Here is an 11591-nt window from a genome sequence, read left to right as displayed (position 1 = left end):
ACAGAGTCTTACCCACTGGACCACCAGGGAAGTCCCTATGCCAACATTCTTTAAGATACAAGGCAAAATACTTTAAAAGGGGTTTCAAAAAAATGAAATAATCTCTCTGATGCTTAAATAAGCCCTATCTAAGTTTAAGAGAATTGAACACTTACCACACAAATTAATAGAAGCACACCATGAATCAACACTTTAAAGAAAAGGATAAGCAATGCTAGGGAACTTTGAGATGAAGACAATATGGTAAATAGAGAAAACCGGTGCACTGAAGCCTGGGACAGAGAATTGGTGGGACTACTAATCCCAGAAATTTATCTCACCCCCAGGCCTGTGCTTCTAAGAATAAATTAACCCCCAAGTCTCACATAAATAAGACAGATGTGAAGAGGAGCTGGGGAGCAAGGCTACTGGGTGCCGGTCAGTAGATAACTTTTTTTTTTTTTTTAATTTTGGCTGCACCGGGTCTTCGTTGCGGCACATGGGGTCTTTGTTGCGACATGCGAACTCTCAGTTGCGGCATGCGTGTGGGATCTAGTTTCCCGACCAGAGATTGAACCCGGGCCCCCTGCATTGGGAGCGCAAAATCTTAGCCACTGGACCACCGGGGAAGTCCCTAGATAACATACTGATAAAGCCAGAATCATGATTCCAAGAGAAAGCTAGCTGCGGATGTCAAGTTCCTAAGTGGTCTGTCTTATCGAGGTGGGACTTCTGCGGTAAAAAGGCAGAAAGTAGTTGAAGTACCCATGTTGAGGTGATGGGGATCCTGGTGAGAGTCCTCCTTGACTATGCATTAACAAGAGCCTGAATGTACAGGGGAAATGTATGTATCAGCTTATATTGATAGTAGAAGTGTGAAGATCATATGGCACCAATGTGAGAGACAAGAACCCAAATCTGGCCCTGGAAAACTGCAGTACCTTTCCCCTCCAGGACCATTAAATATGAAATCAACTTGAAGAGACCCTAAGCCCTATACCCGAGTCCAGGCATTTTAGATCAGTGCTGCCCAACAGGAATATAATGCCATATTTTAAATATTAAAATGAAACAGCAAAAGCTAATTTTAATATTTCATTTCAATCAATATTTGAATTTCATTCAAATATTTTAAAAACTTCAAAATAGAGTCAATATAAAAAGCATTGAGATAGATACTACATTTTTTAAAAACTAAGTCTTCAAGTACTTTATTCTTACCGCACATCTCAAATTCGGACTAGCCCCATTTCAGGTGCTCAGTGGCCACTCTGGGCAACTGCTATTGTATTGTATAGCACAGTTTTGCAAAATCATCAGGAGCTGTTAGAAGTAAAAGGTAAGGGATTACTTTGATCATTGGAGACGTTAGAGGGATGCCTGCTCCTGGCCACGTGGCAAGCACTGTGTACCTGCAGAAAGCAGTCTTCCGCTTCCAGTAGGACAAATATCTGGGTGGGGTCCAGGCTGGGGAAACCTGTTGTCACTGTCCCTCAGACACATTTTTCAACAGCTCTCAAAACAGCTGTTCTGATCTCTATGTGCCTGCCTCCTTTGTTCTGAGTTCGATCAGAACTCAAGTGGGGAAAAGATGTTACTCGATGAACCTCTAACAACCCAATGAGGATATGGAGGAGGAAGTATCCAAGGTTGCTAGTTAGGGAAAGTTAAAAGATACTTCATGTGATCATGTATTTTATCTCTTTCTGAGCAGGATATTAGAATTCATTTATTATGATTCTGGAGGGAGGAGGAAGCTCTATTAGAACGGCAAAGCATGAATGGGTGCTGGCAATGGACACTCCAAAACTGTAAATATAAAACAGTGAGGGGGCTTCCCTGGTGGCGCAGTGGTTGAGAGTCCGCCTGCCGATGCAGGGGACACGGATTCGTGCCCCGGTCCGGGAAGATCCCACATGCCGCCGAGCGGCTGGGCCCGTGAGCCATGGCTGCTGAGCCTGCGCGTCTGGAGCCTGTGCTCCGCAACGGGAGAGGCCACAACAGTGAGAGGCCCGCATACCACAAAAAAAAAAAAAAAAAAAAAAAAGAATCACTTTGCTCTCATCCCCCTGGCAAGAGGTAGGGATGATGAGGAATGTCATTTTTACTCCAGGCAGCCTTAAGCCTAGCTAAAAGTTGGGGATTCTATTAGAGAAAGGAGAAACAGACGTTGTGGCTTATACCCAAGCAGGGACAGTTAGGTACTTTGATTTTCTTTCTTGGGAACTTGCACTGGATAGAAAATTGGCCACTTTATTGTGGGAAGGAAGGTGAGAACATGCACCAGCCTGAAGATAACCCCACTCTCAGCTGACGTTTCCTAGAGCTCCTTGGGAGTTTGAAAGACTTTCATGTTCCAGGCACCTTAAGGTCAGCGGTATCAACTATTAACTAATAGCTTCTTGGGGACCGGACTGAGGTGCTTTCCGGGACTGAGATTCTGCTTTTCAATATTTCGAGGTGCTGCATGGAATAAACATCCCTGGTTACTTGAGGTAATCTCTGCCCCCCGACAGTGGGTCGTGGAGGCGCAGTACAGGGTAAACGACGTGGTGAACATCCTTGGAACGCGGGCGCCGTCCCTCCGAGGGAGCAGAGCAGCCAGGGAGGAATCCTGGGTGGGTAGCGGGGCGCCGCCCTCTGCCAGTTACAGTTGGCTGGGAGTGAATTTCCCTCTCGAGGCGGGGTTTGGCGCGGCCGAACACGTCCTCCGGGGTTGGAGGCCAGAGTACACACTGAGGAAGGGGCGGCCCCTGGAGCGTCCAGGAAAGAGTTCTCCGAGAGGCCGAGCGCTGCTAATCACCCAGCACGGCCGCGCGCCATCGCAGAGATGCAGGGCCGGGGGCAAAGGCGGACCCGCGGGGTCCTCTGGGAAGCGTCCTCCGGTGACGCGCCGCCGCGCCCTGCGGAGGATTCTGGGAGTTGTAGTTCATTAGCGAGTTCGGGCTGGCGCGACTCGGCACGGCCGGCTCCTAGATACCTTTGTCGCGAGCCGGGCCTCCACAGCGTTGTTCGCGAGGTCGAGCTTGGGCTCCAAGAGGGCTGAGCGCGTGTCCTTCGGAGTCTGAGTGGCCGGAAGGAGGGCGGTGGAGGGCCTCCGGGTGGAGGACACCGGGCTGCCCAGCTATAGGGTCGCGCGCGTGTTCCCGGGCCTCGGGGTGGACTAGAGCTGTGGACCCCCGGCCTCTAGTGCGTTCGTCGCGCCATTTTCCCACGGTCGTCACTTGCGCCGGCGGGGAGGAAGTCACCATGGAGCCTAAGGGCAGAGGTGAGAATTTCAGAAGGATGCCGCCTGCTGGAGAGAAAAAAGGAGAAAGGCTGCCCTCTGGCTGGGGCAAGCTCCGGAAGGACAAGCATCACATCTTCTGGGGGAGAGAGCCCATTCCTACCAGCTGGTCTCATGTTGGGGTTTAAGGGGAGCCCGCTACCTACATTGCCCTTCTGGTCTTTAGAATGATGTATACCTCCTTTGCCACCCCCCGCCAAATCACCATATCTGACAATTTGGCTTTTGATAATGACTTTCTTTTGTTCTCACAGGAATCTCGTAAGGCGGTTATGGAGGAAGGAGACTATCAAATAGACCCATTTGGCAGATGGGGAAAGTGAGGATTCGAGAAGTCACAGGATTTATTTAGAGTACTTGGATTTTTTTCCCCACAGGCCCATTGCTTTTCTGAGAAAGCCAGTTTTGTATCTGAAAAGCCAATGTTCAAAATGAATTTACCTAGTCTTTCATCCTGTGAGCCTGGAATAGAACAGGAGTGACTCATTGAGGCACGGATTGACACACCGAGACTTTGAGATTATTTTGACGACACTCAGCAGATGAGAAATGGAAATATGTATTTAAGTGTCCAGGATCTCGTAGCAGAGTTCTACTGGAGTTTAAGGGCAGAGGAGCATAGGAGGAACCTGAGGCAGCCATGGTCATGACTGTCTTGTATAAGAGATGTTGTGGGATTGTCCCTTGGTTCCCTGTGTTGACTCTTCTCAGGTGACAAGTAGTTGTGTGTGGCAGTTTCTGTGAGTGTACTGCAAGCAAGAGTAATCACTGGGGCTCCTATTTCCACTTCTAGGGTCACTTTCTGAGAATTCAGACCTTCCCCATGCTGGAAACCCAAAAGAAAATGGCCTGACCTCTGTGCTGCTGACTCCTGCATACCAGGTGTGTTTAAATTTCTTCTTTTTTTTTTTCTGTTCTCAGAACATGAATATAGTTTCTAGCATTGTTATGGACTTGCTCAGCCGTGGTTCCTAGACCACTGGCTTCATCCTAATAAAATAATGAGCAGTGAACCTAATAGTAAATGCTCTTCACATGGACAGAACTTTCCCTCCTGGCATCACTTCTCTATCCACTTAGTGCTAGATGCACGCTTACAAGCTCTTCAGGGCTGTGATTGGCCTCCTGGCGAGATGCAAAGGAATAAGAGCCAGTTGCCTTGCCTTGTGAAGTTTATTGAGGAAATAAGATACAGATAAGTAAAATAGTTAAACAGCAAGAAGAAATATATATATATTAATAGAGAAATTACTAGTACAGACAAGTCATAAAAGACCTTAGAAGAGGTTTTCCATCCCCTAGAGTATTTGGGGGTAAAATGCTGGGATAAAAGCTGCATTTTGGAAGACAAGAGAGAGTAGGTAGTTGGAAAATAGAATATAGGAATATTCCAAGAGAGAGAACAGCTTTGACAAAAGTCTCCCAAGTGATGAGAGAGTCAGAGGTCTTCAGGGAGAATGTGTGTCACTGTGGAGTGAGCTGGAGTGTGATGAGGGAAGTGTAGGCGTGTTGTAGCCAGATCACAGGAAAAATCCACACAGGATCTTATTCCAAAGGCAGATGAGGCCCCGTGAAAGTTTTTAGAGGCCCAGCAAGATGAAACATGCCGTGAATGATTGGAGAGAGAAGATTAGTCAAGATACTTCTGTAGGATCTGGTCTAGGATACTGGGAGAATGGCAGACCCCGTGGTAAAGGCATTGGGACCGCCTGTCAAGCTCAGACCTGCCTCACAGCATCCAGGTGCTGACAGTGCATGCAAAACGCTAGGAAGAAACACCAGTACTGATTCTGATCTGAATTGGTAGATCTCTTTCAGAGGGAAGAGGAGAGAGAGTCAGTAGCATCTGCTGGATGGTAGATGTGGTCTACCTGTGCCCTCAAGCCCCCCACATACTCACACTGAGCAGCAGCTCCTTAAATGAGTTTGATTGCTGAGGTTTTCTCAGAACTAAAGTCTGAAAGGAACTGCTAGGTAGTCTGTTACTGCTGCGTTGTTTGTAAGAAAAGAGACTGTACAAATTACATGGCTTGTGTTGAGCACTCCTGAGGCATGTGGCCTTAAGGGACCGTAACTTAAAAAAAAGGGAAGTTATTTCATAGTTCAAGTATTAGAAGAAGATTTAAATTATTTTGAGCAAGGGATTTTCAAAGTAGTTTCTCTTAACTTTGTGTCATTATGTGAATTATTTTACCAGTTGGTTTTGGAGGATATGTACACATATATACGCGTGTGTGTATACATATAACATGTATATATGTATATACATATATATTCAGGGGCTATGGCAAAAGCGGTGTTTCAAAGAAAGCCATGACTGGTTCATTTGCTAGCATCCCAGGGACTGGTCTGTTTCAATGTGACTCCATTACATTGAAGTTGTATAGAAAAAATTTTTAATAGAGTTAGAAAAATTATTAGACTTTTGTTTTATCAGCAGTAAACAGATTCAGCTCTAGATTCAAAGGAGCATTACCCACCCTGAGCACTCTCCCTACATTTTAGTAGACGGTCTAAACTTTGTGCCTGTCATCTAGGTCAAGGTAAGGTAGAGTAAACACTCCTGTAATGTTTTCAATGTTTGATACACTTCTGTTCCCCTCCCACCTCTGTTCCCAGGCACACTTTTATAGAACACCCCATTTAAACTTAATTCTTGTTTCTATTAATTCTTGTTCAAGTGTTTCACCTTCTTTTAATTCTTTGACAAATATTCACCGTGTTCCTGCTCTGTGCCAAAGACTAGGGCTGCTTCACTGGGAAAAATTAAACCTGGCCTCTACTCTCTTCGAGGTTAGCTTCTAATGGGACAGACAGATGTTAATCACAAAGTCCCCTTGCTGTGTGCATAACCCAGGAGGAGGGAAGGAACATGGTGCTACCACCCAGAGAATCAGGGAAGGCTTCCCTGAGGAGGTAACCCCTGAGCTGAGATCCGAAGTGTGAGTAGGATTAAAATAGCTGAAAGGATGGGGAAACGGGGGAACATTCAGGGACAGAAAGCAGTGTGTGTAAAGGGGCAGAAGGGAGGGAGAATGATGTACATTTCAGGCAGCCAAAGGGCAGCCGGCAGCTGGAGCACAGAGAATGCAGGAGAAGCAGTGTATGATGGGGTAGAGAGGAGATGGTGGAGGTGGGGGGAGAGTGGTCAGACTGACTGGGGAGAAATGGCAAGAACACTTTCGGAACTCTGATAATTTGGGCTTGAAATCTGGTTTGTTTGTTTGTTTTTGCGGTACGCGGGCCTCTCACTGCTGTGGCCTCTCCCGCTGAGGAGCACAGGCTCCGGACGCGCAAGCCCAGCGGCCATGGCTCACGGGCCCAGCCGCTCCGCGGCATGTGGGATCTTCCCGGACCGGGCCACGAACCCGTGTCCCCTGCATCGGCAGGTGGACTCTCAACCACTGCACCACCCAGGAAGCCCTTGAAATACTGTTTTACAAATCTATATACTGTGACATGTGTAGCAAACACCTTAATTTTTAGAAAATATATTGGACTGATTTTATTCTCAAAGGAAAACGAGAGAGAAAAATAATTCATATTTCTTGAATCTCTTGTATTTTAAAAACATACCATAAAGGAAATACTTAATTCATAATTATATTTTCTCCACTTTCCCATATCTAAATAGTAAGGATTTCTGTAGTTCTATAATTTAACTTTTCACCACGTAAACTAGTAACTTGGTACCTTCAGATTTTACCCTGCAGGTATTCTTTCCCACTTGCAGGTTACATGCGATTCTGATGCGTGGAGGTAAGGAGCGAGTCTGTGACTTCAGATACACCAGAGAATCTTAGTATTGGAAAGGATGGTAGAGGTCGTTTTGTCTAACCTTCCTGTCCTTCCTGTCTTTCTCCTCTTATGCCGTCTGTTTGAGTCCTTCCCAGAGGCTTCTGGAAGGATGTCCCTTGGTGAGCACTTGATGTGTTCGATTTTTCAGGAGTCGATGATCAGGGATATGGCTGAGGCTCTCACCCAGTGGGGGCAGCTGAACACTCCTCAAGGAGATGTGCCTGAGAAGCATAGGAATCTGGTCTTGCTGGGTAAGCATCACCCCGGCCCCCACCCAGTGTGGGAATTTACCCAGTGTGGTACCTTTGCTTCCTCAGTTCCTAGGAGCTCTGACGTTCTTAGATTCAAAGATTCTTAATCCCTGTGTAAAGTCTGATGCAGGCAATTTCTTCTTTTTGTTTCTGGATGTAAGTTTAAACCTTCTGGAGTCAGAAGTGGACACCTTTATATCGTAATTGCCTAGGCGGTAGCGTCCTTCTTCCCTATTCCCTGACCAAGGATGTTGAGACAAAGTTCTAATAAAAACACCTCTTAAGAGATGGGTGCTTATTCTTTTAATAGGGAGAGGTAAAAACAAGTGATTCAATTATTCTGAACTCAAATAGACCCCATATCAATCTTCCTACCTTCTTCTGAGCGCTGTTGAGGGAGAAATCCAGAACCGACCTTTCTCTCTCTTATACTGACTGTCTTTTCTAACGACCAAGGAGCTAACACTGAGCTCTTTACCAGACTCCTTTTTCTTTCCCCACAAACAGGGCTTCCAATTTCCAAGCCTGATGTAATCTCTCAGTTAGAGTGTGGGGAGGAGCTGGAGAGAGAAGTCTCAAAAGCAACTAGTCCAGGTGAGTGATTTTTGGAAACGGTGAACGTAAAACCCAGATGGTCAGTGGGAAAAGCATCTTTGCAATGCTTGTGAAGGAGCCTTTCCAGATTTCGCTAGACCCATGGAAAGCTTGAAGTGAACTGCCTTTCTCCTGGGCCATACTCCAGCTCTGTGTATGCTGACCTGTTATAGAGTCATAATTTTATTTTTTAGAAAGTCAGTACTTTGCACCCTTTCAAACCAATTCTTTTTCCCAAATAAGGTGAAATAATGTTTGTTAATAATTTGTTTGGGTGCAAGGCTCTAAACCAGGTTTTTTATTTTATTTATTTATTTATATTTTTTTTTTGCGGTACGCGGGCCTCTCACTGTTGTAGCCTCTCCCATTGTGGAGCACAGGCTCCGGACGTGCAGGCTCAGTGGCCATGGCTCACAGGCCCAGCCGCTCTGCGACATGTGGGATCCTCCCAGACCAGGGCACGAACCCGTGTACCCTACATCAGCAGGCGGACTCCCAACCGCTGCGCCACCAGGGAAGCCCCAGGTTTTTTCATATATGTTATTTTATCTCTGCAGGATAACGTGACTTTTTGTCTCAGAACAATGACTATAAATTGATCTCTGAGTCGTCCCCTTGCCTTCTTCTCTAAGTGGAGGTAGCATAGCATAGTGGTTAAGAGTGCAGACTTTGGAACCACTCTTCCTGGGTTCAAAGCCAATCTGAACTACTTACTAGCTCTGTGAGCTTTAACAGATTGATAATTCTTTCTGTGACTCAAATTCCCCAACTGTGAAATGTGGGTAATGATAGCACTTAACTCATAGGGTTGTTGTGAGGATCAAATGAAATAATCCAAGGGAATGCTTAGAACAGTACATGGCTATGTGCTAAGCAAATGATAGCTAATGATTAAGTCCTGCTAACTTTTCTTTTGAAAGATGTCATGGATTTGAGCCTATCACTTTTGTCAAACTGGATACTGCAATAGACTACCAGCTAATTATACTTTCTTTAGCTTTTAATTATACTTTCTTATCCTTGTCTAATTAGGCAGCATAATACTGCCAGATTTCCCACAGTGAGTTGTTTACTCTGCCAGGTCTCTATTCCTCTACCTGCCTTCAAGACCTACCTGCCTAGTCATTTTATCTTCTCTGTTCAACTTGAACCCTTAACACGAGACAGGCAAGTCTCTGACTATCCTCCGCTAACCATGTGTTTTCTGCAAATGTTTGGGGCTTCAGTTCTTCCACTCCCCTTAGCTAAAAGTCCATTTGCCTTTAACCTGTTTCTACCTATTTATCCTTACAATCCTAGCCACTTCCTTGATTATGATACGTCATTGAGCAGGTTATATCGTATTGATTTATTTCATGTAGAGTCATGGTTGGAGTGGATAGTAATGACCATTTAAGCCTAGAATATTTAAAAATTTCTAGCAGTGCAGGTTTTTCCCCCAAACTCTTCCTAAGAAGCCTGGAATTTGGGGACAGGTGTCCTGACAGGTTGGGGACCAGTCTGAGCATGTGGGGATTTGACCTTCCCCTCCCCACACACTACTTATTTTTTTGTAAAGGTTGGTTCTGTTTTGCTGTTTCCAATTTGTTTGGTGTGGCGCGATCAGAGATGATCAGTTGCTTTTTAATTACTAATTGAATTTGTAGATCTGAACTACCTTGAATGCTAGCTTCTAGGATTTGTGTCTCACCTTGAGACAGTGGAACCAACAGAGATTTTTGTGTAAGAGGTATGCTTTTAAAAGGTTAGTCTGCCAGCAGTGATTGGGACATATTGGAACAAGAAAAGATTGGTGGTAAGATCAGCTATTGATGGACATTCTCAGGGCATGATGCTCTGGTGAGGTGGTGACAGTGGGCAATCCATGGGAGACCATCATTTTCTGATCCCAGTCCAGTCTCCACCAGACCCTGTTTCTTATCTGCTATTTCCCCCATCACCTCTGTTTAGTCTTGTTCTGTTATTCTTTCTCATTTCCTCCCCTGCTGGATACAGGAATGTTGAGCACTGCTTTGCCCAGTCATCTTTCTTTTCTCATGCTCTCTCAAGGTTGCAGGGCTATTTTTGAGAACTTAGAAGTTCCTCTGTCCCCTGTAAGCATTTTTTGTTTGTTTCATTATTTTCCTACCACAGCAATTATTTTTCTCTCAGTGTAGGAAATGATACATTGTATTTTTGTTTCTTTCACACTGGGATACAGGACTGGAATGCAAGGAGCTAACTCCAGAGCAGGATATTTCTGAAGAAGAATTAGCCCCTGTTAACACTGGGGTGTTAATAGAGAGATTTCCAAAGGAAAGTTCCAGTGAATGTGAGGATTCTTTAGAGAGTCAGCAGGAAAACCATGAGAAACATTTAATACAAGAGGTTGTCCCTCAGAAGAAACCTTCTGGGGAGAGAAGTTACCAGTGTGATGGATTTGGAAGAAATTTTAGTCGGAGGACATTCCTTGTTCAACAGCAAGGAGAGCAACAACACAATTGTGATTCATTTAAAAAGAACTTGAAACAAAATTCAGATCTAATGAAACATGAGAAAATTTGTGCAGAAAAGAAGCCTTGGAAGTGTAATGAGTGTGAAAAGGCCTTTAGTTACTACTCAGCTTTTGTTTTACATCAGAGAATTCACACAGGAGAAAAACCCTACGAATGTAATGAATGTGGTAAATCCTTTAGTCAGAGCATACACCTTACTCTACACCAGAGAATTCATACGGGAGAGAAACCTTACAAATGTCACGAATGTGGGAAAGCCTTCAGTCACCGCTCAGCCCTTATTCGGCATCATATAATCCATACTGGGGAGAAACCCTATGAATGCAATGCATGTGGGAAGGCCTTTAATCAGAGTTCATACCTCACTCAACATCAGCGAATTCATACTGGAGAGAAACCTTATGAGTGTAATGAATGTGGAAAGGCCTTCAGCCAAAGCACATTCCTTACCCAGCATCAGGTCATTCACACTGGAGAAAAACCCTATAAGTGTAATGAATGTAGGAAAGCTTTTAGTGATCGTTCAGGCCTTATTCAGCACCAGAGAACTCATACTGGGGAGAGGCCTTATGAGTGTAATGAATGTGGGAAAGCCTTTGGCTACTGTTCAGCCCTGACTCAACACCAGAGAACTCACACTGGGGAGAAACCCTACAAATGCAATGATTGTGCCAAAGCCTTCAGTGACCGCTCAGCCCTTATTCGTCATCAGAGAACACACACTGGAGAGAAACCTTACAAGTGTAAGGATTGTGGAAAAGCTTTCAGCCAGAGCTCATCTCTTACAAAGCATCAGAAAACTCACACTGGAGAAAAACCTTATAAGTGTAAGGAATGTGGAAAAGCTTTCAGCCAGAGTTCATCCCTTTCTCAACATCAGAAAACTCATTCTGGAGGGAAAACCAAGGAATATGGAAAAGCCTTTAGTGAGCATTCAGCCTTTGGCCAGCAAAAGAGAATTCATACTGGATAAAGGTCCTGTACGTGTAGTATGTTCAGAACATATTTATTGAACAATTACTATACATGCTGTGAGGGCTACAAAGGAATTTAAGACTGTGTTACAAAAAAAGATCTAATTGAGAAGTCATTGTTGATATGGGACATAGCTTATTTAGAGTGTGAAAGAAGGGTTTTACATTTTTTTAAGTAACAGAGGAAGTTGTGTATTTCCCTGGGGAGAGAGGG

General features: G+C 44.8%; 1 protein-coding gene across 2 annotated transcripts; it reads left to right on the top strand.

Annotated features, from left to right (window-relative positions):
• The first annotated feature begins 3066 nt into the window (after nucleotides 1–3066).
• ZNF892 (zinc finger protein 892) lies at nucleotides 3067–11376 on the top strand. Of its 2 annotated transcripts, none has more exons than XM_069541264.1 (5): nucleotides 3067–3247; nucleotides 4059–4147; nucleotides 7212–7314; nucleotides 7822–7906; nucleotides 10092–11376. In XM_069541264.1, the coding sequence occupies exons 1-5, from the start codon at nucleotides 3229–3231 to the stop codon at nucleotides 11374–11376; spliced, it is 1581 nt and encodes a 526-aa protein (XP_069397365.1). In that variant the 5' UTR covers nucleotides 3067–3228. The 2 variants fall into 2 exon arrangements, with proteins under 2 accessions (XP_069397365.1, XP_069397364.1); XM_069541263.1 differs by having other exon boundaries at nucleotides 7822–7908; nucleotides 10109–11376.
• Nucleotides 11377–11591: the final 215 nt, after the last annotated feature.

The sequence above is a fragment of the Delphinus delphis genome, chromosome 12 (genome assembly GCF_949987515.2).
Source record: "Delphinus delphis chromosome 12, mDelDel1.2, whole genome shotgun sequence".
NCBI lineage: Eukaryota > Metazoa > Chordata > Mammalia > Artiodactyla > Delphinidae > Delphinus > Delphinus delphis.
This window is presented reverse-complemented; position numbering and strand designations above follow the sequence as displayed.